The sequence below is a fragment of the Chiloscyllium plagiosum genome, unplaced genomic scaffold (genome assembly GCF_037043375.1).
Source record: "Chiloscyllium plagiosum isolate Xiang-an unplaced genomic scaffold, Cpla_swu_hap1 HiC_scaffold_49, whole genome shotgun sequence".
Classification (NCBI taxonomy): Eukaryota; Metazoa; Chordata; class Chondrichthyes; order Orectolobiformes; family Hemiscylliidae; genus Chiloscyllium; species Chiloscyllium plagiosum.
Genome location: NW_028270187.1, coordinates 5,461,333 through 5,486,281, shown reverse-complemented (window position 1 = coordinate 5,486,281; position 24,949 = coordinate 5,461,333). Strand labels below are relative to the sequence as shown.

General features: G+C 42.9%; 2 protein-coding genes and 1 pseudogene across 10 annotated transcripts in view; 2 read left to right on the top strand and 1 right to left on the bottom strand.

Annotated features, from left to right (window-relative positions):
• The window catches only part of LOC122544631 (uncharacterized), an 88,441-nt gene extending 85,432 nt beyond the window's left edge, over nucleotides 1-3,009 (top strand). For both annotated transcript variants that reach the window (XM_087984715.1, XM_087984713.1), the window contains one exon: nucleotides 2,027-3,009. The gene's annotated coding sequence lies outside the window, so the exon portion shown is untranslated. The remainder of the gene's footprint in view (nucleotides 1-2,026) is intronic.
• The window catches only part of LOC148135420 (uncharacterized), a 560,459-nt pseudogene that overhangs the window by 137,223 nt on the left and 398,287 nt on the right, over nucleotides 1-24,949 (top strand). The window lies entirely within an intron of this gene.
• Nucleotides 9,775-24,949, bottom strand: part of LOC122544520 (Fc receptor-like protein 5) — a 101,802-nt gene continuing 86,627 nt past the window's right edge. For all 7 annotated transcript variants that reach the window (XM_087984641.1, XM_087984637.1, XM_087984636.1 and 4 more), the window contains 4 exons: nucleotides 20,512-20,655; nucleotides 19,807-19,872; nucleotides 16,329-16,354; nucleotides 9,775-12,319 (listed from right to left, as the gene is read on the bottom strand). In XM_087984641.1, the coding sequence (XP_087840767.1) occupies nucleotides 12,191-12,319; nucleotides 16,329-16,354; nucleotides 19,807-19,872; nucleotides 20,512-20,655 (365 nt within the window). In that variant the 3' untranslated portion in view covers nucleotides 9,775-12,190. The remainder of the gene's footprint in view (nucleotides 12,320-16,328; nucleotides 16,355-19,806; nucleotides 19,873-20,511; nucleotides 20,656-24,949) is intronic.

Sequence of the window (24,949 nt, the reverse complement as noted above, 5' to 3'; positions counted from 1 at the left end):
CTTTAGTTTATATCTGAGCTGACCACTCCACTGAACACAACACATTACTTTGTATGTCTCCCCAAGTAATTTCACCTGCCACTTGTTCAGCCTGCCCACATCCTCACAAAGCACGTTCCCACAGTGTTTTACTATTTGTTTTTAAATTCACTTGTGGATTGTGGAAATCACTGGCTGGGCCGAGAATTTATTATCCATCCCTCGTTGGCCCCTTGAGAAGGAGGTAGTTAGCTGTCTTCTTGAACCACTGCAGTCCTTGTGCAGTAGGTAGACCCACGATACCATTAGAGAGGGAATTCCAGGATGTTGACCCAGCAACATTAAATGAACAGTTGATATATTTCCAAGTTGAGATGGTGTGGCTCAGGGGGAAAATTGCAGAAGGTGGTATTCTCATGTCTTTGCCCTTCGAGATGGAAGTGGTTGTGGGTTTGGAAGGTGTTGCCTGAGGACTTTTGAATTTCTGCAGTGCATCTCATAGATGGTACACACTGCTGCTACTGAGCACCAGTGGTGGTGGGAGTGGATGTTTATGGATGTGGTGCCAATCAAGCAGGGGCTGTGTTGCCTCTGGATGGTGTTTGGCTTCTCAAGTGTTGTCTACAAGGTGCAATGCAGAAGTGAGTGAATGTGTATGTGTGTGAGTCAACGAGAACGTGTGTCTCTCTCAGAGACCTTCATACTCTCACTCACACTAGCACTCATACTCTCTCATACACACGCCCTCATACACCTACTGTGAGCAACATTAATTTGAAACCCACGTCTAGTCCCAACTGGAGAACGATCACCAGCATTACCTGCTAGAGTGTCTCACCCACATTGCTTCCAATTAAACTCCAGAACAGGAAACAATGTGACAAGTGAAAGGATCAGAAACATTGGGACAATGAGTGCTGCCATCTCAACGCTGTGTTCCTGTGCTGGATTCAGAGAGGGATTTCCTGTCAATAACATCATCCCTTCAGCAAACACCAACCCCAGTGTTTCCTGTTCCCTGTTGCCCTGACTCCCTGCCAACACCCATCCATTTGGAGGGAAACCCTTGTGACTGTAAACATCGTTCCAAATCCTCATCATTGCAGTGACATCACTGTTTCTGTGCAGCCTCTCTCAATAACAACATCCCACCAATCCAAGCCAGACTATTCGATGCTAAACTCAAAAGATCACGCTGCATCTACACTCTCTAAATTGTTGACTGGAAATTATTGTCCCTCATTTCAAGGCCTACATATATTGAGGCAAAACTTCCCTTTGTCCAAAACCTGTCAGCAGCAACTGGGCCATTCACAGTGAAATATCATCGTGAGGAGGCCATTCGGCCCCTCCAGCCCGCTCTACCCATTCAATGGGATCATGGCTGATCACCCAACTTGGTCCTGTGTCTTCTCGCACTCTCCCTTTAGCCCCCAAGAGCTCTATCCAACTCCTTCCTGAACAACATTCAGTGTTCTGGCCCTGACTGCTTTCTGTGGCAGAGAATTCCACAGGCTCCCCACTCTCTGGGTAAAGACATTTCTCTCCATTTCAGTGCTGCCCCGTCTCCTTTAGACTGTGACTCCCTGGTTCTGGACTCTCTGCCCGGTCACCAGGAACACCCTTCCTGTCTTTACTCTGTCTCATCCATGTTCAAATTTATAGATTTTTATGACATTCCCCTATAATTCTTCTAAACTCCAGTGAATATCATAACTAATCTAGTCCCTCTCCATCTGTCAGTCCTGCCATCCCAGGAAAGACTTTGGGCAATCTTTGCTGTACTCCCTCCATAGGCACAATATTGTTCAACAGATAAGGAGACCCCAAAATGCACACAGGTCTCCAAGGTGTGATATCACCTTGTCCAATTGTAACAAGCCACCCCGGCTCCTGGACTTGAATCCTCTCGCTATGAAGATCTCCCTTATCTGAGAAAGGATGTTTCTCTCTCTCTCTCTCTCCACACAGCTGCTGCCAGACCTGCTGAGTTTTTCCAGCACTTTGTGTTTATAACCTGTAACATTAAGTCTGTTTCTCTCCACAGATGTTGCCAGACTTGCTGAGTTTCTGAAGCATTTTATTTTAAAAATGTTCATGTCAAGTCTTCAGCTGGACCCCAGTGAAGAACGAGCTCAGATTGCAGATGAAGAATGGATTACCTGGCACTGTGAGGTTGATGGAATTACTGAACACATTAAATATTGACCCTTGTTGACCATGACGCACTGGTATCGGCCTTGGTGCTGGGACTGGGATGATTCAATGACCATCTCTGTCCTGTCTGAGCTAGAGTTGTCATTCCCACTGGCATTGTTTAAGGCTTTCTGTTGAAAATAGGGTCCAGTACCTTGGCTCAATACACACTCTAGAACGGAACGACTCCCAATCAGAACCTCAGTTTTATTGGCTCTGGGGGTGAGGAAAGCCCCAGGAACTGGAACAAAACAAGACAAAAAGGAAATAAAAGATCAGATGCTGAAATTGTCTCTTTTTTCATGGACGTTATCTTCAATGACAGGATAATAATTGATAGAAAGGAGAAATAACCTGGAGAAATAACTAATCTAGTCCCTCTCACTGTTGCCACACCCACTATCAACATTTTGAATGTTTCCATCAATGTCCCCACCCCATTATCAACATCCTGAGGGTTATTGTCACTCCCCAACTCCACCCCCCTATCAAAATCCTGGGGGTTACCATCACTGTCCCCAACCAACCCTACAATGAACATCTTTGGCGTTACCATCAGCCTCCTCAGCTCGTATTGTCTAAGCTTTTACCATTCTCTGATGGACTGCTTAACAAGGAATCAGAGGTCTACAGCACAGAAACAGGACCTTCGGCCAAATGAATCCATGTCGGTCAGAAGCAACCAACTCTCTATTCTCTAATACCATTTTCCCAGTCACGGAGATACAGCATGGAAATAGGCCCGTCGGCCCAATGCTTCCATGCTGACCAGGTCTCACAAATGAAAGAGTTTGCATTTAGCCCAAGTTCGTCTAAATCTTTCCTATCCATGTATCTTTCCAAATCTCTTTTAGAGGTTGTAAACGTACCCGATTCCACCACTTACTCTGGCAATTCATTCCAAATATGCATCATCAACTGTGTGAAAAACTTACCCCTCAGGTCACTTTTCAATCTTTCCCTCTCACCTTAAACCAATGCCCTCTAGTTTTGGACTCCCCCACCCTTCGGAAAAAACCATGGCTATTCACCTTAACCAAGCCTCTATTTCTGCAGGAGAATACAAGTGAAACGTAAAGGACCACTTAATCTGATTCTAGCTTTGGCATCACAAGTGGACATCCACGTCCTTCCTCAATGTGATGAGGATTTCTGCCTCTCCCACTCTTCCAGGCAGTGGGTTCCAGATTACCCACCATCCTCTGGATGAAAATGTTTTCCATCACATCCCCCTCGAAACCTCCTGGCCCTTACCTTCAATCTCTGCCCCTTCTCTCCATCAAGGGGGAAAATGTTTCTTCCTGCCTATCTTATCTGCACTACTCGTCATTTCATACATCTCAATCATGTCACCAGACTCTTCATCTCCTCTGCTCTAAGGAAAACAACACCAGTCTATCCAATCTCTCTATATCACTGAAACTCTCCAGCCCCCAAGGCAACATCCTGGTAAATCTCCCTCTGCATGCTCCCCCAGCGTTATCACATTGCTCTGATAATGTGGATTTGTATAGAGTTGCTTAGACACTCAAAAATCAGTGAAACAGCGAGGAATTTGCTGTTCAGGAGAGACCCTGCCTGCTGGTTAGAAACAGCAGGGCGCTAATTGCCATCTTGATTTTTGCTGATGTTGATGATTGTGTGTACAGTCCTGCTGTAGTTGGAGTATTCCAGTAAATCTCCTCACCATCCTTGTAGAAAATATATTGAAATGGGATGGAACCGAGTTGTTTAACGTGCTGTCTCCCTCCACTGCCTCAATTCCAGATGGGCACTCAGCTCTCGGCCTGACACAAGGATGCTGTGATTAAACAAAACGATTAGGCACTTTTCTGAGGCAGGAGTTGTTGATGTGTTCAGCAACAAACAGTACTCCCACCAGTCAGAGAGAATTACAGAGTCACTGAGAGAGTCAGAAAGTCATAGAGAGGCAGGGAGAAACAAAGAGACTTGGTTAGAAAGAAACATAGTCAGAGAGAGACATAGACAGACACAAGATCACAGAGTAATCGAGATTAATCGACATAGTCAGAGTAAAAGCAAGTCATGGACAGTCAGTTACAGAGAGAGATAGATGTATAGAGATAGGGAGACGGAGAGAGACCTCCCGGTTTGTACAAGATGCCTCACTGGGAGGGGGAATCTCTCCTGTCCCCCTCCACCCCCCAATAACCACCATCCTGACCCTCGGGAACGGGACATGTTGACACAGTCCGCTATCCCTCGGCGCTTTTCCTTCCCGCGTGGCCCCGGCGCCATTTTAGCTTCAGGCCCCGCGCGAGATGGCGGTTAACGGCCGCCTCGTGCCCCAAGTGACCGTTAGCAGCTGCTTCAGGGGAAAGGCTCTTTAAAGGGACAACCCTTTCAGGAGAGAGAAACAACAGGGCCGGCTCCGGGACTCGCCAAACTCAATAATAATGACAAATACACACAGACAGAGAGGTGGGAGTGAACAAGAAATTGTGTGGCGGCACATCAAGACCAAAGGCCACTCTCCCGAAGGACGGCTGCTCCGGACTCGAAATGTTGACTCCGCTTTCTCTCTGTCTGTCTCTGGACAGATGCTGCCAGGCCTGAAGCACAAACAAGGTCCTCGGGGGTGAGTCCGAGTTCAGGATCCTATTAAGGTTCGGTTGGCAGATGGATGACAGTGTGGGAGGGTATGCAATGGGATTAGAAAAATAGAGGTGGAGACTGTTTCCTAAATGGGGAAAGGTTTCGGAAATCTGAAGCACAAAGGGAGTTGGGAGTCCGAGTTCAGGATTCTCTTCAGGTTAACAGGCAGGTTCAGTTGGCGGTTAGGAAGGCAAATGTAATGTCAGCATTCACTTCGGGAGGGTTAGAATACAAGAGCAGGGATGTACTGCTGAGGCTGTATAAGGCTCTGGTCAGACCACATTTGGGACATTGTGAGCAGTTTTGGGTCCCCTATCGAAGGGAAGTTGTGCTGAACTTGGAGTGAGTCCAGAGTGAGTTTACAAGAAAGATCCCAGGGATGAGGAACTTGTCATATGAGGAGAGGTTGAGGACTCTTGAGTCTGAACCCAATGGAGTTTAGAAGGATAAGGGAGAATCTGATTGAAACTTGGAGAATACTGAAAGATCTGGATGGAGTGGACATTGAGAAGATATTTCCATAAGTAGGAGAGATGAGGATCCGAAGGCACAGCCTCAGCATGAAGGGATGTCCCTTTAGAACTGAGATGAGGAGGAATTTCTTCAGCCAGACAGTGGGGAATCTGTGGAACTCATTACTGCAAAAAGCTGTGGAGTCTGAGTCATTGAGTGTATTTAAGACAGAAATGGATAATTTCTTATTTTGTAAGGGATTCAAGAGTTACAGGAGATTGCAGGAGAATGGGGTTGAGAAACATGTCCGTCTCGATCAAATGGCAAAACAAGTTTTATTGGCTGAATGACCTATAATTGGTACTATATCATAGTTTTATGCTCTGCTGGGTTACAGTCTGGAATCTAATGGAGGTATTTGGGGTAGTTTATATACAGAGTAACTGTATCAAAGAGTGCAATACAGATGAGAAAATGATTGAGGGGCTCGGGTGATTTACGTATAGATGCTGGGGAGAGAACTACAGACTGCAATCTAATTGAAAGGTTCAGCATAGTTTATGTAGAGATATCCAGGAATAAGATACAAAGCGGAATCTAATCACGGATTTGATGTGATTTTTACGTGGAATAGCAGATATCTGGGACTGAGATGCAGATTGGAATCTTAAGTGGGGTTCCAGATGTTTTACTATGGAATAACATATCCCCAAGGGTGAATTGTAGACTGGCATTCGGCGTGGTTGATGTTTAGAATAACAGAAGCAGGAAATTGAATTACAAATTGGAATCTAATTGAGAGGTTGAAGTTGGTATACGTTTCGAAAAATCGATACTGACGAGTGAGTTACATACTAAAATCTTTTCGAGAAATTCGGTGTTCACATATGATTGAATTTCAGGTTCAAATCCAATCGAAGTTTTCAGGGTGGTTTATACATGGAATAACATACACTTAGGTGTGAGTTGTCATCTGGAATCTTATCAAGTCGATAGAGGTGGTCTATATATAGAATATGAGATATTCAGTAGTGACTCAAATCAAGGGGATCGGAAGGTTTGCATTTAGAATAACAGATAACTGGGAGTGGCTTACAGACTGGAATCTCATTGGCAGGGTGGGATGCAGGTGATTTATATACAGTAAAACCAGATAGGAGAGGGGCAAAAACATGGGACAATGTAGCCACCATGACCAAATCCAAAAATGATGAATGAGAAAGTTTCCAAGTGCTCTGAAAGAAGGGAAAGAAACAAGCAGACACTCACATAGTCAGGGACGGACAGAAGAATATTTAGATTTCCAAATGGCATCAGATCAAGATTGACTCAGCACAGATAGATCAGAAAGAAAATGAGAAGACATCATAAGGTGACTGCAAAACACAGAATAAATAACAGGAAACTAATCTGTTTGTTCAACCTGTGCTGGAAAAGCACAGCTGCTCAGGCAGCATCCAAGGAGCAGGAGAATCGACATTTTGGGCAGAAGCCCTCCATGAGGAATGAGGTTAAAGCATCAGATTATTGTAAGTCTGCACTGCAAAATTAAAATTGGCCTGGGATCAATTCCTTTTGCAGTTCCAAAACTGGTATGACCCTTTAGAAATCATTACCCACGTTATGTTAGTGATTTTCCACTTGTGTACATTGAGCTACATCCCCATTTGTTTTCCCCATTCACTGAAAAATGAATATCGTTTTATAATTTCAGTACCTAGTGGTTACGATGCTGCCTATCTGGAACATTCTCATTTATCTTGAGTACAGTGGAAATACAATGAAACCAACTAACGTGAAGTTCCATCCAATAACTTTGTTGATTTTATTCTCAAACAACAAACATTTTGAAATCACAGTGGGTCAGTGTGATATTTAGTAAACTCTTGATTTTGGAATAAGCCTAGCCACACAGAATTCCAATGCTGCGACAGATCCTGAACAAGGTGGTACACCTAGAAATTAGAGGAGGTGATGGACTCTCAGGGGAAATGTAGCATGAACAGCCAAGTTTCGTGTACTGAGACTGGCTCTAATGTAGCAAGGAGTCAGTAACGTTCCAAGCGATCGATTATGATAGGGAACTCATTAGGCAGAGGCCAACACAGATGTTTCTGTGGCTGACAGTGAGAAATCAGAATATAGTGTTGACTCTGAGCCAGGATTAAGGGGAGAGGGACTAGAAGGAAGTCGTTGTACACATTGGAACTAACTATATAAGGGAAAAGGATGAGACTGAAGGACGAATATAGGAAATTAGGCAGGAATTTAAAAAGAATGTCCTCGAGCTTAGTACGAGCTAGTGAATGTAGGAATAGGAGAATAGAGCAGATAAGTGTGTGGCTGAGGAGCTGGTGCAGGGGAGAAGGGTTCACATTGTTGGGTCATTGGAATCTCTTCTGGGGTGGTGGGGGGGCGGGAGCGGGGGGGGGGGGGGGGGGGGGGGGGGATGTCGGTGGGACCCAGGAAGATAGTGAGAAAAGGAATCAATCTAAGACTGGTACAGTTGGGAAAAGGAGCCTTTCAAACAGTCAGGGCAGGCAGAGATTGAGGTAAGACTGATAAATTAAACTGCATTTGTTTCAATGCAAGAGGCCTAACAGGTAAGGCAGATGAACTCCAGGCATTTTAGAAACATAGGACTTGTATATCATAGCAATTACAAAGATATGGTTCAGAGATGCACAGGACTGGCAGCTTAATATTGCAGGATACAAATTGTATCAGAGTGATAGAAAGGGGGGCAAGAGAGAAAGTGGGGTGGCGTTTTTGAGAAGGAATAAGACTAATGCTGTACTGAGGGAGCACATTCCTACTAAGACATCCAGGGAAATTATTTGCGTGGAAATGAGCAATAAGAAAGAGATGATTACCTAATTGGGATTGTACTATCGACCCCCTTCTCTTCTTCCCCCCCCCCCCAACCACCACTAAACATCAGTAAGAAATTGAGAAACAAAGTTGTAAGGAGATCACACTTATCTGTAAAAATAATGTGGTGGTTATGGTAAGGGATTTTAACTTTCCAAACATAGACTGGGACTCCCATCATGCTAAGGGTTTAGATGGAGAGGAATTTGCTAATTGTGTGCAAGTAAACTTTCTGATTCGGTAGGTGGGTGTACCTACGAGAGAAGGTGCAAGATTTGACCTACTCTTGGGAAATAAGGCAGGGCAAGTGACAGAAATGTCAGTGGGGGAGAACTTAAGGCCCAGCGACCGGGGATGGCTCAGTGGTTAGCACTGCTGCCTCACAGCATCAAATACCCAAGTTTGATTCCATCCTCGGATGACTGTGTGGAGTTTGCACATTCTCCCTGTTTCTGCATTGGTTTCCTCTAGGTGCTCTGGTTTCCTCCCACATCCAAAGATGTGCAGATTAGGTGAATTGGCCATGCTAAATTGCCTGTAGTGTTCAGGGATGTGTAAGTTAGGTGCATTAGTCAGGGAAATGTAGAGTAATAGGATAGGGGAATGGGTCTGGTTGGATACTCTTTGGTGAGTCAATGTGGACCTGTGGGGCCGAAGGGCCTGTTTCCACATTGTAGGCATTCTACATTTAATTCTATTTGTTTTCAAATAGTGATGGAAAAGGATAGACCGGATCTAAAAACTAAAGTTCTAAATTGGAGGAAGGTGAATTTTGACAGTATTAGGCAAGAAGTTTAAAAAGTTGGTTGGGAGCGGATATTTGCAGGAAAATGTGAAGCCTTCAAAATGAGATAACGAGAGTCCAGACACAGTGTGTTCCTGTTAGGGTGAAGGCAAGACTGGTAGTTGTAAGGAATGCTGGATGACCGGAGAAATTGAAGTTTTCGTCAAGGAAAATAAAGGAGCATGTGTCAGGCATGGACAGCAGAGATCAATCCTGACAAGTATCTTAAGGCAGTATACTACTTAAGAGGGAAATCAGGAGGGCAAAAATGGGACATGAGATAGTTTTGGCAAATACAGTTAAGGAGAATCCAAAGGGATTTCATAAATACATTGAGAACAAAATTTTAATAAGGCAGAGAATATGGCACCACAAAGATTAACAAGGCAGTATGTGTGGAACCGCAGGAGATGGGGGAGATAATAAATGAGCATTTATCGGTGTTTACTGTGGAAGAGGACATGGAAGATGTAGAATGTGTGGAAATTGATGGGAACACCTTGGAAATAGTTCATATTACATATGAAAAGGTGTTAGATGTCCTAAAATGCGTGAAGGTGGATAAATCTCCAGATTTGATCAGGTGTACCCTAGAACTCTATTTGCATCATCGATAGTCACCAGTGAGGTTCTGGAAGACTGGAGGTTGGCTAACATGATGCCATTGTTTGAGAAAGGTGTTAAGGAAAAGCCAAGGAAGTAAAGAGCATTGAGCCTGACATTAGTGGTGGACAAGTAGTTGGAGGGAATCCTGATGGACAGGATTTATATGTATTTGCAAAGAGAAGGACTGATCAGGGATAGTCAACATAGCTTTGTGTGTGGGAAGTCATGTCTCACTAACCTGATTGAGTTAAAAATCACACAACACCAGGTTATAGTCCAAAAGGTTTATGTGGAAGCACTAGCTTTCGCAGCGCCGTTCCTTTATCAGGTGGTTGTGGAGGTGAAGACCATGCTCATAGAATTTATAGCCAAAGGAGTCCAATGTCAGGGAGGTGTGATACAGTAAACAATTTTAGAATAAAACTTTCATCTTTCATAATGGAATATGCTGTTTCTGTTTTTGATTTGTAAATTCCAGAAATTCTTTTAAATTACATTCTCAAGATAGCTCATCTTTTTAAACAAAGGTGTGAAGTCTGTCTGTGTCCCAATGCTGTGTCAGACTGACAAATACAGTCTATAGTTATGCAGTGTTTTGCATGGCTTCATACAGTTTTTGAGCAAACTAAAATATAATTCTGTAAGCTATCTTAGACTGACAAACCCTCGGTATAGTTTTGCAGAGTTTTCATGGTTTCTTGCAGTTTCTGAACAAAATAAATGTAATTTTTCAAAAAACATTCTCCTGGTTTTGGGTGATTTGTAACTTTGCGCACCCCGTACAACACTGGTACCTCCAAGTCATAATTTGATCAAGTTTTTTGGAAGAAGTAACAAAGAAGATTTATGAGGGAAGAGTGATGGACTTGATCTCTGTGGACCTCAGTAAGGTGTTCGACAAGTTTCTCGTGGTGGACTAGTTATCAAGGATAGCTCACACTGAATACAGGGAGGCATGAGCAGGGAGAACTAGCCATTTGAATACAGAACTGGCTTGAAGATGGATGATAGAGGGTCATGGTGGAGAGTTGCTTTTCAGAGTGGAGGCCTGCGACCAATGGTGTGCCACAAGGATTGGTGCTGGGTTCTCTGCTTTTCATTGTTTATGTAAATGATTTGGATATGAACATAGGATGTATGGTTCGTAAATTTTCAGATCATACCAAAACTGGAGGTGTAGTGGATAGCGAAAAAGGTTATCTCAGAGTAAAAGGGCAATGTGATCAGATGGGTGAATGGGCCGAGGAGTAGCAGATTGAGTTTAATTTAGATAAATAAGAGGTCCTGCATTTTGGAAAGGCAATTCAGGACTGGATTTATACGCTTGATGGTAAGGTCCGAGGAGTGTTGCTGAACAAGGAGACCTTGGAGTGCAGGTTCGTGTTTCCTTAAGTGTTGGTGCAGGTAGATAGAATAGTGAATAAGGGGTTTGGTATGCTTTTACTTTTGGCCAAAGCATTGACTGTAGGAGAAAGTGAGAACTGCAGATGCTGGAGATCAGAGTCTAAAAGTGGGGCACTGGAAAAGGACAGCAAGTCAGACAGCATTTGATGAGCAGGAGAGTTGATGTGGCAGGCATAAGCCCTTCATCAGGAATGTCATTCCTGATGAAGGGTTTATGCTTGAAATATCGACTCTCCTGCTTCTCTGTTGCTACCTAACCTGCTGTGCTTTTCCAGCACCACACATTGAGTATAGGAGTTCAGAGATCATGTTGAGGACATTGGTTCTTCCACTTTTGGAATATTGATTGCAATTCTGGTGTCCTCGCTAGGGAAGGATGATGTGTAGCTTGAAAGATTTCAGAAATGATTGACGAAGATGTTGCCATGGTTGAAGGTTTTGAGCTATAGGGAGAGGCTGAAGAAGCTGGGGTTGTTTTCAGTGGAGCGTCAGAAGAGCAGGGGTGACCTTAGAGATTTTTTTTAAATCATGAGGGGCATGGAAACTGTAAGTAAACACAGTCTTCTCCCTGGGGTAGGGGAGTCCAGAACTAGAAGGCAGGTTTACAGTGAGAGGAGAAAGATTTAAAAGGGCCCTAAGGGGCAATTTTTCCACATAGACGACGGTGCATTTCTGGAATAAGTTGCCAGAGGAAGTGGTGGAGGCTGGTATAATTACAACATTTAAAAGACATTTAAATGGATATATGATAGGAAGGATTTAGAGGGATATGGACTGAATGTTAGCAAATTAGATTAGATTAATTTAGGATAACTTGTCAATATGGACAAGTTGGATAGAAGGATCTGTTTCTGTGCTGCACCATCTCTATGATTATGACCTAGAAGCCAGTCACTGAGCTATTTCAGTTTTTGTACATTTGTGCCTCTCAGATATCAAGCTTGCAAAAGCAGACATTGCTGAAATGTTACATTGTCTCAAGCCTCTTCTGTAAACAACTTCTGGAATTTATCGTCTGTCTCCCTCCCCTCCCTTTGGGACAAGAATTCACAATTTTTACAATGCAGGAATGTATGAATGAAAAATGCTTTTGTTATATTTACACCTGTCCTCTCTCTCTCTCTCACTCGTGCTCAAGAGTGAGAGAGAAATCAGACACCATTTCTCTGACATGGAGTGCTGTGTTAATTTGGTCCATTCTTTTCTTCAGTTGATGATGGCAAATGAAATCATGCCCACCACCTGAAGGAACTTTTAATCTTCACCAGCAGAGTTCTGTGACTAGCTCCTCCGAATGTTCTGGTAGATAGACGAACCATTATCTTCCTGCCTTCCGGCACGTACATCTTGATCCCTTGTCCTTTCAAGGTGCATTAACGACGCGTAAGTCACGTGACTGTCAGCTTCCCTCTGCAAGGGAACAGACAATGTTTTAATCCAAAGCTCGTTGCATTTTCTGACCATTTTTGTAATTGCACTTCATCAAAGGGGCTAAAGGACCGAGCAAGTGGGAGCAGGCATAGGTCACCCGGCCCCTCCAGCCTGCTCCAGTAGTAGCCCCCAACTCAGTCTCCCTTTTCCTACTTTCTCTCTTTAGCCCCTAAGTACTCTATTCCAATCTTCCTTGAACAATATTCAATGTTCTCATCATGACCGCTTTCTGTGTTGGAGAATTTCACAGGCTCCCCACTTCTTGAGTGAAGACATTTCTGCCCATCACAGCCCTACATATCCTGTCTCATTTTGACTATGACCCATTTGTTTTGAACTCCTCTCCCTTACCTCTGTTAGTGGGAAATTCCTTCCTGCTTTGACCCTGTTAGAATTTATTGGTTTCCTCTCACCCCAATTCTTCTAAACTTGAGTAAATATACTCCTAACTAATTCAGTCTCTCCTCATCTGACAGTCCTGCCATCTCAGGAATCAGTCTGAGGCAGCGAAGAAGGCAGTCAGATTTTTAGTTTAAAAAATAGAGCAGGAATGAACCAATCAGCCCAAAAATTATGTTTCCACTTTGAGACCCAACCACCCCGCTGTGGGCCTGGAGTCACATAGAGTCATATTCATACAGCACTGAAACAGACCCTTCAGTCCAAACAGTCCATGCCAAACATAATCCCAAACTAAACTGTTCCAACTGCCTGTGGTTGGCCTATGATCTTGCGTGATCTTATCTAAACATATTTTAAACATTGTAATTGTGTCCGTATCCACCACTTATTCTGAAAGTTCATTCCACACACCAACCACTTCGTAAGAAAAATTGCCAGTTATGCCTTTATAAAATCTCTCTCGTCTCACCTTAAATCTTCCATCCTCGACAGCATCCAGGTAAATCTCTTCCAAACTCTCTCCAATTTAATAATATCCTTCGTATAACAAGGAGTCAGAACTGGACACAGTACTCTAGAACAGGCCTCACCACTGTCCTGTTCAACCTCAATAGGACATCCCAACTCCTAGAATCAAAAGTTTGAGCACTAAAGGCAAGTGCGTGAAATGCCTTCTTAATCACCCTATCTATCTGTGATGCAAACTTCAGAGAATTATGTACCTGAACCCTTAGGTTTCTCTGTTCTGCAAGACCACTGATGGCTCTACTTCTAATTGTATAGTTCCTGTCTTTGTTTGTTTTACCAAAGTGCATTACTTCAGATTTATCCAAATTAGACACCATCTGCCACTTTCAGCCCATTGACCCAATTGATCATGATTTCTTTGTAATCTTCGATAACCTTCTTCATTATCCACTATACTACCAATCCTGATGTTCTCTGCAAACTTACTGAACATGCTTTCCGTTTTCTCATCTAAATCATTTATATATAAATGACAAAAGTGGATCCAGTCTTCCAAGACACTGAAGCTTTCCATGAAACTACTTAAAATTCAGGATCATGGACCTTAAACGATCGGAGGACTTTACTATCAATCTTTAAAAGTGGCAACTTGTCTGCCCAGCTGCATCACAATGTGGGTCTGAACATCTTAATGATGAGTCAGAGCAGCAATGGAGAAAGAAAAGGAAGCATATCCTGCACCAGATCCCACTACCTGTACAGAGAATCTGCCAGTTCAGTTGCATAAAGAGCAACAGCAAAGACGTATTATCCTGAGCAGATGACATCCTTGCATTGAGGGACAGCTGACGACACTTTGGTGATGATTGGGCACAGTTGCTACAAATGTCCTGATCTCAGCTGTCTACAAAACACTTGGCGACAGGGATTGTTCTGCAAAAAGTGTTAGTTGCATAAAGCTTGCAGTAGCTGCAAAGATCAAATAGCCACTGTCCGCTCTTGTTTATATTTCTCAAGCCATGATCTCTGAGCCCTTATGGTTACTCCTTGCAGTGTGTCCACTCTTGCATTGCAGCTATTCAGTAGGTTCACACATTATGATAGGTGTTCTGTTAACAGGTCTTTTGTCTCTAGTGGAATGCAAAGCATTACAGGATAAATAACTCAGGAAAGCCAGACTAGGTACAGGTTTCCTTCCGTCAAGCTCATGTTTCTTTAAAAATATACACTCATAGGATGCAGGTGTGACTGGCTGGGCTAACATTTATCACCCAACCATAATTGCCAATAGGACAGTAAAGAGTCAGTCACATTGTTGTGTGGTCTGGAGTTATTTGTAGGCCAGACTGGGTAAAGATGACAGATTTTCTTCCTGAAAGGACATTATACCCAGATGGGGCTCTCTCCTGTCAATGGTCCTCATTAGACTCTAAATCCAAGACTTTTATTGAACTCAAATTCACCCCGTCGCCATGGCAGGATTTGCACCTCCGTCACTGGAACATCACCTGGGAATCCGGATTAATAGTCTAACATTAATACCATTCATCCATGACCTCCATTTGCTAGATCAGAGAGCTAGTTGGGTGTTCATAACATGGTTCATTTGATTAGTTAATCATTAAAAATGGATCTAATGTATCACACAGAACCACATCTATTAAATTGATGTCAGTATTTAATATTTAAATGGTGAAAGTCTGCGTAAAGTTGTGGACCTAAATGTTTGGGAGTCCTGGTCCGTGAATCCCAAAACTGAAGCTAGTGTCCAAGTCAAGCCATAATAGCCTTTATTTCAAAGGGAATGGAATTTAAAGTCAGGAGATTTTGTTTAAACTATACAAGACACTAGATAGACCACATCTGTGATACAGTGATCAGTTTTGGGACTCCGTATCTAAGGAGAGATAGACTAGGCATTGGAGGCAGTCCAGAGAAGCTGATCTTGGGTATTGAGAGATTGTGTGTTGAGGATGAGGTGAGTAGGTCAAACCTAAGCACATTTGGTGTTGGGAAGAAAGATAGGCGACCCTATTGAAGATTCTCAAATGGCTTGACTTGAGGGGAGATACAGAGAGAGGTTGTTTCTCCCTGTGTGGAAAGGTCTGGGACCAGAGGGGCATCATTTCAGAATGTGACAGGGGGAAGGGGGTTTGTTGCCCCTTGAAGATGGAGATGAGGAGGAATTTCTTCTTTTCCAGGAGAGAGTGTCTGTGGACTTCTTTACTGCAGAAGGCTGTCGAGGCTCAGTCGTGAAAGTATATTCAAGGCTGCGATTTTTAATCAGGAAGAGGAATTGAGAGTTATGGATAGAAAGTGAAGTTGAGGATTATCAAATCAGCTGCATTCAGCGGAGCAGACATTGTGGGTTGAATGGCCTACTACCGCTCCTAAATATGATTATTTTAATGGACTTGGGGAGGGATAATACACCTAAGATGTAGACACTAAGTTGCAGGATCCTATAAGCACTGAAAGTCCCAGGATGCTAGTCCACAGATCCCTGAAGGTGGCAGGACAGGTTAAGAAGGCATTCAGGACACTTGCCTGTATCAGTTGAGCCATAGATTTTAAGAGCAGGTAGGTGATATCTGAGCCAGACAGGACTTTGATGGGGCTACAGCTAGACTACTATGGGGAGGATGTGATTGTAGTGGAGGGGGTGCAGAGCAGATTCACGGCAATGTTGCCTGGGTGTCACATTTCAGTGATGAAGAGAGGTTAGATATGCTCGGATTGTTCTCTCTGGAGCAGAGAAGGTTGAGGGGTGACCTGATAGAGGTGCATTAGACTGAGAGAGACACATTGCTTTACCCTTTGGAAACGTGCCTTACAGCTATCAGTAAGCGGGGGTCACTGATTTAAAGGTAAAAAGGGATTTGCGGAGAATATTGTTCATCCAGAGGATGGTGGTCTATCTGGAACTCACTGCCTCTAAAAGTGGGAGACAGCAGAAACCCTCGTTATATCAAAGAAGTGTTTAGATGTATAACTGCATTGTCGTAGCCTCCAGGGGATAAGGGTGAAAGAGCTGGAAAATGGGACTGTTGCTTTCAGATCTTTGCTGATAAGAGCCCCTTCTTGTCCTGTAAAGGTCTACGAAATAACAAGAACTTACTGATTCTCTTCTTGCTCTGATGTGATCTGGAAGAAACAACCAGAAAAAGATTTTAGTGCGTAATATGGCTAGGGATTGCATTTACCGTCTCCCTTGAGATTGTGTGTCAGTTAAGAAAACAGGGTGCAGGAGGAGAGGCGGCTGGTGGTATATGTGCACAGATGACTGAAGGTGGCAGGACAGGGGAAGAGCGTGGTTACTAAAGCACACAGCATCCAAGAGCAGGAGGTGATGTTGAATTTGTACAAGGCGCTTGCTGGACATCAGCGAGGATACAGCATGCAGTTGTGTTTGCCACATTATAGAAAAGATATGAATGCGTCTCAGTGAATGAGAGAGCGCCAAAGCAGTTTTGATTTGATTTATTGTTGTCACATGCACACAAACAGTGAAAAGTTTTGTTTTGCATTCTCTACAGGCAGATCATCGCATACAAAGTGCATCAGGGCAGCAGAACAGACTGCAGAATACAGTGTTAAAGCGTTAAAGAAGGTGCAGAGAGGGAGATCAACATTAATATTTCAGAGGTCTGTTCAAAAGTATGGTGACAGCGGGGAAGAAGGTATTCTTTTTCTGTTGGTATCTATATTCAAACATTTGTATCTTCTTCAGAGGTAATAGAGTATAACCAGGTTGGGAGGGCTCTATGATTATGTTGGCTGCTTTCCCAAGGCAGCAGGAAATGTAGGTGGAGTCAGTGGATGGAAATCTGGCTTGTGTGATAGACTTACAAGAAACCAGGTTCCAGGAAGGAGAAACTCCAACAATGAGGATACTGAAAGAAGTCAGTGACTATACTCCCTTGGAGAGGAGAAGCAGAGGGAGGGGTAGATCTTCAAAATCATGAACAGGGGCTGGACAGAGTCAATAGGGAGAAGCTGTTCCTGCTTGCACAGAAACAAAAATGAGAGTGGGGCAGGGCGGGGGGCTCGTAGACTTAAAGTGACATGGAAACAAAGCAAGTTGGCAAAGAAATGTGAGGAATAAACCTTTTCACCCAGTGAGTAGTTAGGGCGTAGAATGCACTGCCTGGAAATGTGTTAGAGGTAGGTTCAATGGAGAAGGGAACTTGGACAGAAATGGGCTGCACAAGGATCTGGGAGGAAAGGCACGAGGGGATACATTTCTGTCAAGCTGTGCAGAAAGAAGTTGGTTTCAGTCAGTCCCAATATAGCCACACTATCTGACTGATACATTCGATTCTAGATATCCCTGAGGGAGTAAAGGTGTGCTTGACAAAGCCTTAGGTGTTAGGTGGAGATGTGTCAGACTATGTTATCTCATGGAAAGAATACAGCACAGATTAAGAGAATGGTGAAGTTCAGTAGGGAATCCCATATCACATTGAACAACAGAGCAGACTCGATGGGCTGAATGACCTCATTCTGCTTTCATGTGCAGTAAACCACTGAGGAAAGTTAGGTGTCAACCACATCGTTGAGGATCTGGAGTCACATGCAGGGCCAGACTAGGTAGGAAAGGAGATTTCTCTCCCTGAAGGACACCAGTGAATCAGATGGGTTTTCGATCTGAGTTATGTTACAACAGTTTCACACTCACTTAATAAGATAAAGTTAAAAATGTTCTAGCCAGGTTATAGTCAACACCAGGTTATAGTCAAACAGATTTATTTGGAAGTATAAGCTTTCCAAGCATTGCTCCTTCGTCAGGTAGCTCGAGGGGCATTAGCTACCTGATGAAGGAACAGTGCTCTGAAAGACCTTAGTTTCAAATAAACCTTTTTGGATTATAACCTGGTGTAATAAGATTTTTAACTTTGTTCACCCGCCACTTCCACATCATGTTAGTAAGCCTAGTTTGCGGGTGATGCAAAAATAGATGGGAAGTGTGAGTGTGCATAGATGGGTTTAAGTGAATGGCCAATAAAACTTTAAATAATATGTGCAAAAATGTAAGATGATGCAGGAAGAACAGAGAAGTTGAAGATTATTTAAACAGACTATGAATCTGAGGATTTGACCGTCCTCATTCGTGAATCACAAAAAGCTTGTGTTTAAATTCAGCAGGAAATACCACATCATAAGATTTTGAAGCAGATTTAAGCCCATCGGGTCTCCTCTGCCATTCAATGATGGATAATATCTTTCTCAATTCCATTGTCCTACCTTCTCCCCATAACCATTGATCCCCTTATTAATCAGAATCTGTCCATCTCTGTCTTAAAGACACTTAATGACTTGGTCTCCACAACCCTCCATGGCAGTGAGTTTCACCACCTTCTGGCTGAAGAAATTCTTCCTCATCTCAGTTCTAAAGGGTCGACCCTCACCTGAAATTGTGCCCTTGGGTTCTCATCTCTTTTACTTGTGGAAACATCTTTATCCAAGCCTCTCAGTATTCTGTAAGTTTCAAATTGATCATCCTCATCCTTCTAAACTTTATCAACAGCAGACCCAGAAACCTCAATTGCACCTCTTTTGACAAGCCATTCATCTCCAGGATAGTTCAGGTCAACCTCCTCTGAAGCTCCTATCAGGCTAGTACATGCTTCCTTAGATACAGGGCCTAAAACTGCTCATAATATTTCAAATGTGATCTGAAAAAAGCCTTATACAGCATCAGCAGTATATCCCTGCTCTTGTATTCTATCTCTCTTGAAATGAATGATAACATTGCATTTGACTTCCTAACTGCCAGCGTAAACTGCCTGTTAACCTGAATGGAGTCTTGAATTAGAAGTCCCAAGCCTAGTGCTTCAGATTTTCTTAGTCTTTCCAGAAAATCATCTATGCCTCTTCTCACCAATGTGTGAAGGCAAATGGAATGTGGCCTTTATTTTGAAGAGAATGCCATATAAAAATGGGGGTGCTTCTGCTAAAGCTGTACAGTCACTAGTCAGATCATGTCTAGGATAAGGTTTTGGGGGCTCATATCTGAGGAAAGATAATCTAGGTATTGGAGGCAATTTCGAGAAGGTATGATCCCAGCTACGGACTGACTATCTAATGAGGAACGAGGTTAAGGCCTGTATGATGAGGGAGTAGGTTGGGACTGTCCTGGTTGGAGTTTAGAAGAAGAGACAACCTTATTCAAGATGCTTCGAGGAACTTGACAGGGGTGATGCAGAGAGAGGTTGTGTCCCCTTGTATGGGTGATCAGAAGGGCATTGCCTCAGAATAAATGGGGGCACCCATTGAAGATGGAGGGGAGGAGAAATTTCTTGATGACAAGGAGAGCGAATCTGTGGAATTCTTTACAGCAGAGGTCAGTCGAGGCTGGATCATGAAATATATTCAAGGCTGAGATTCTTAACCAGAAAGGGGCATTGAGGGATATGGGGAGAAAATGGAGTTGAGGTTAATTACATCAGCCACAATCTTGTTGAATGGTGGAACAGACTCGATAAGTTGAATGGTCTAGTTCTGCTCCTGTAGTCGAATGGATCCTATTCCTCGAAGATATAATCTTGTGTTTCCTTTCTGACAGAGCAATGCAAAGTTATTTTGAAACATGTTACCTCTTTCTTCCCTGTTCACTTGAACAGCAGAGTACACAATATCACCAGAAGTGGAACCACTGACATCTGAAACAAAGAACACAATTTTTAAGGTTTGAGAAATAATATAGTACAGAATTCTGGAGATCTGAAACAAATACAGAGCACTGGAGAAACTCAGCAGGTCTGGCAACATCTGTGGAGAGACAGAGAGAGTGAAACAGTGTTAATTTTTTCAGATCCAGAGTGAATCTCCATCAGAACTAAGGAGGGAGAGGTGGAGAGGTATTGGGGTCAGTGCTTTGACTGATTAAAGCAAACATGCCAAACACCTTCTTAACCACCCTGTCTACTGGTGACGTTACAAAACTATGTAACTAAACCCTTCAATTTCTCTGTTCATCAACATTACCCAGGCCCCCATTATTAAGTGTATAGGTCTTGCCCTTATTTGTTTTCCCAAAATGCTGGACTTCACATTTATCTGCTACTGCTCAGTCCATTGACCAAATTGATCAAAATTGCTTGGTAATCTTACATAACCTTCTTCACTGCTGACTGTATCATGGGTTTTGGTGCCATCACAAATTTATGAACCATACTTCCTAAATCTTTTATATGTATATATGACAAACAACAGTGGGCCAAGCTCCGATCCGTACTTTTACCAGCAGCTATACAAGGAGATGCAGCCTTTATCTCTCACATGCCCAGTCACAAACTGACCTCTGCTGGGTTGGGAATTGGCGATGTCCTGAACTCCCTCTTTCTGACGGAGTCTGCAGACAGTGAATAGAAGCAGGAAAGTGATGAGGAGAACAGCAGCAACAGCAGAACCTCCGATGATCAAGGCAAAATCCCTAGGGGGATCTGGAACACAGAATCGTGAAATGAAAGATCATTCTGACTGTCGCAAAATCACCAAATTTAACATGCTCAGTGAGAAAGCAGGCAACTGACACTATTGAAATGGCAGAGCATGCTGGGAGGACCAGATACATAAGAGTTAGGGGCAGGAGTGGGCCATTTACTCCTCCCATTCGATACGTATGACCTCAATTGATCTCATCTTGGCCTCATCTCCACTTCCCTGCCAGCAGTCTCTTTAACCCGCCACTGATTAAAAATCTTTCTCCTCCTGAAATTTATTCATGTCCTGGCATCCTGCAAATGCTCTGCGGGGAGTGAATTCCTACTCCTCTGTTCCAAATTTGCACAAATAAAAATTATTTGGCTTTCTGTGGTAAAGAATTCCACGGGCTCCCTATTCACTGGGTGAAGACACTTTTCATCATCTCAGTCCTATCCCATCTTCTTTAGCCTGTGACCTCCTGGTTCCGGACTCTCTACCCAGTCACCTGTAACATTCTTCTTGCATTTAGGATACAAGTTTCCCCTGCAAATGGTGGAATTCTGAAGACAGTAGAAATGTGGAAAAGTGGCCGGAACCAGAGAGTGACAGTTGATAGATATTTTTTGGGATAGAGTAAGTTTCTAGTGGAGCTTTTCAGGGGATGCCTTTAGGAACTTTGCTTCTCCTGCTACGTTAATGATCTGGATCTTGCAGCACAGGGGTCCAAATCCAAGTTTGCAACTGATACAAAACATGGGACGATCATAAATCGTGAAGAGAAGTGTGGAACTCTGAAAGGACATTGACAAATTGATGGAGTGGGTAGATTAGTGATAGGTCCAGTTCGATGATGAGGGAAGTGTGAAGTGATGCAATTTGGTGCATTGAAAGACAATATAAAACAGAGGGATACAACTCTAAAGGGAGGTGTATGAGCAGAGGGAGCTGGGGGGGTATATGTGCACAGATCACTGAAGTTGACAGATCAGAGGGACAGCAGTTAATAAAGCTCAGTGTCCTTAGCTTTACTAATTGGGGTGCAGAGTTCGAGAGCCATAAGTGATGTTGAACTTGCACACGACACCAGTTAGATTAGATTACCTAGTGTGGAAACAGGCCCTTCGGCCCAATGAGTCCACACTGACCCTCCAAAGAGTAACCAATCCAGACCCATTTCCTTACATTTACTTTTGAATAATGTACTTCACACTATGGACAATTTCGCATGGCCAATCCACCTGACCTTCACATCTTTGGACTGAGAGAGGAAACCGGAGTACCCAGAGGAAACCCACGCAGACACTGGGAGAATGTGCAAACTCCACACAGATAGTCACCCGAGGCTGGAATTGAACCTGGGTCCCTGTCGCTGTGAGGCAACAGTGCTAACGACTGAGTCACCTTGCTGCTCCAGCTGTAATATTCTATACCATTCTGGGCACCATAGGAAAGGATATGGTCATTTCAGAGAGGGAGAGTACAGAAGCAGTTTACAAGAACAGTTCCAGGCATGAGAAAATTCAGCCATGAGAATTGATCGAAGAATTGGGTACTGTTCACCCTGGGTGAGGAGAAGGCAGTGTGTATGTGTGTGTGTGTGTGTGTGTGAGAGAGAGATTTTCAAAATCATGCGTGGGGGTGGGAGGGGGGCAAGAGAGTTGGAACAGAGTCAATACGGAGAAGCTGTTCCCACAGGGGAAAGGAGCAAGAATGAGATGGGGGAGCGGGAGCAGTATCTGACGAAGGCGTAATGCCCCAAAAACTTGTGATTTCAAATAAACCTGTTGGATTCTAATCTGGTGTCATCTGACTTCTGACCTTGGCCGAATGAGGCAAGTGCCAGGGTGTCACTGAGACAGACCATATTACAATTAGTTCTCTCATAATGCGAGAGTTAGATTCCATCGAAACCTTGCTTAACAGTAAGCAATTTAACAGAAGCGGCGTGGCTGATGGGAAAAGTGGAGTTAGGGCACACCAGCAAAAAATATTACGCATGATCTCTTATAAATCACCCAAAAATCTAATGCAAGGTATCGCACAGCCTGAATGAAGGTTGAAACCATATTTATTAATGAAACAAAAGTAAATTTAACAACAGTACAATCAAAAATGTAAGCTGTTCTATATACAGTACTTCTCACAGAAAGCTGCTCTGTTGGCAGCTGACATTGGAACATGTGCAATACGGCACAAAGACTGGGCTTGACATCGCACATGTACAGTAGCCTTGAGGTCATCGGTGCGCCTGCAGAATGAAACAAAGACCAGCGCCTGACATTGTGCATGCGCAGAACCACACAGAGACTTTGGCGTGTACATCGGCACACGTGCAGAATGGCAAGAAGGCCAGCGCCTGACATTGTGCGTGCTAAGAACAGCATTGAGTCATGTACAGAATGGCATTAAGACTAGCGCCTGGTGTCACGCATGCACAGAGCAGCACAAAGCCAAATCACGCTCCAGAAATGCGCATTATCCCAGAACTACTTGTACCTTATACAGAACATGGAAAGTGATTGTTTAACATTTAATTTTTAATCATTGCTCAGGCTATTGAGTGTGAAGATCTAAGACCCCTCAAGAGGGGCCTCTTGGTTCGAGATTGGTCAAAAGAGTCAACGAATACGGTCTGTTCAAAAAGCAAGGATCATTAGTTTATTGAATTAAAGTACCTTGACGTAATTCTATCCAGCAAAACAAAGGTTGAAGCTTCTGTGTTCTGTGGTGAAATTGCGCAATTACATTTGAAAGTTACACATTATTTATATATTTTTTTAAGAAATAGTACAGCCTTAATTACAAGAAAGACAAATCACATATAATAAGGTGACATGATTGAAGACAGGCTAATCCAATGATATTCTTTGGAAAAGATATTTACGTAAATTGTCATGGCATGTATCAGTTTAAGGTTAGTTCAAATGGTCAATTAATGTGTCTATATTCATTTTATGAAAACTCTATTGTTTTCTTATCTTTGAATTTCAGCTCACTTCTGCAAATCAGCAGTACAGGTTCAAATGCCATTTGATAGTATTCTTTTTAAATTGAGAAACCATTTTCTGGTAAATAAAAATCTACATACACTTGTTGCCTAAATGCAAATTTTAGATCCTCATACCCCCCTTTGGTCATTCTATGACCACACCATAAAGGCATGGATCAAATTAATCAAATTCAATGGCTGCAAAAGACTGCCATACTTCCTCTTCCTCCAAAGGGGAATCAAGGGTAGGCAATGATATTTCCTCACCATGATTTAAGTAAAGAAGAAGCATTTTCTGGGTGGAACCAATATTGTCAATAGAAGTTAATATTTTAGCAATAATACACTTAATTGTACCAATACCAACAAAAAGACTAATTAAAACAATAGCACCATACATAGCCACATTTAATTAGCCAGTTGTACCATGAGCCAAAATCCCAATCTCCCCATCCTGCACCTTTATTAAATTGGTTGACAAAAGTGCAAATATTATCAATATGTCAGGTAATGTTTTTGATAAGATCAGTGACCCCCATAATGCTTTTTCCTTTAACTATAGTGCAAAATCCACCTTCCTTCGCAAGTATGTAATCGATTTTATTGGGCAAATAGGCGCAATTCTGAAAGCATGTCCCTAATTTCTATTAAAGAAGCAGTTGTCTCATTTCACAAAATTGTGAGTCCACAAATGAGATAATTATGGTCTTGATGACTAATAATTCCTAAAGACTCTCCTAATGAAAGAACACTAAGAGCTGCATATGCCAATGAGTGTGTTTTAATTCTTGATATAGCCTTTGGATTCTTCCATTCTGTACAGAAGTCAGGAGGAACTGTATGTTTAAAAGGGGAATTATGATCTCGTTGCCAGGTAACTGGTCAGGGACCAGGAGTTGGAAATAGTGTTCCTACAGCTACGGCACAAGAATACTTGCTCTATTCAGAACAAGGTAGTTAGTTGCCTTATTATGCATGAAAAAATAATATCCAGGTTTAGCATAGGTAATAGAGGGACCTTCCCAGTAAGAAGCAGGCCTATCTTTGTGATCTCCTGGAGTATGTGGGTAATCTATCATTAAAAAAATTGGCCCTGGGTGCTGAGGGTGAAAATCATCTAATCTAATGAGGTGAGTTTTTTGATAAGAAACATGGTCAACATCCCAAAATTGTCCTACGCATCCAATAATTGTGAAAATATTAGTGCCGTTAGGGATATCGTAATGAAGGTGGTGTTGTTACTCTCTCCACATAGAGTTAGAATTCCAGTGGCAATATGGATACATTTTTCGCTAAGAGATGTGAGGTCCTTCAGAAAAGCA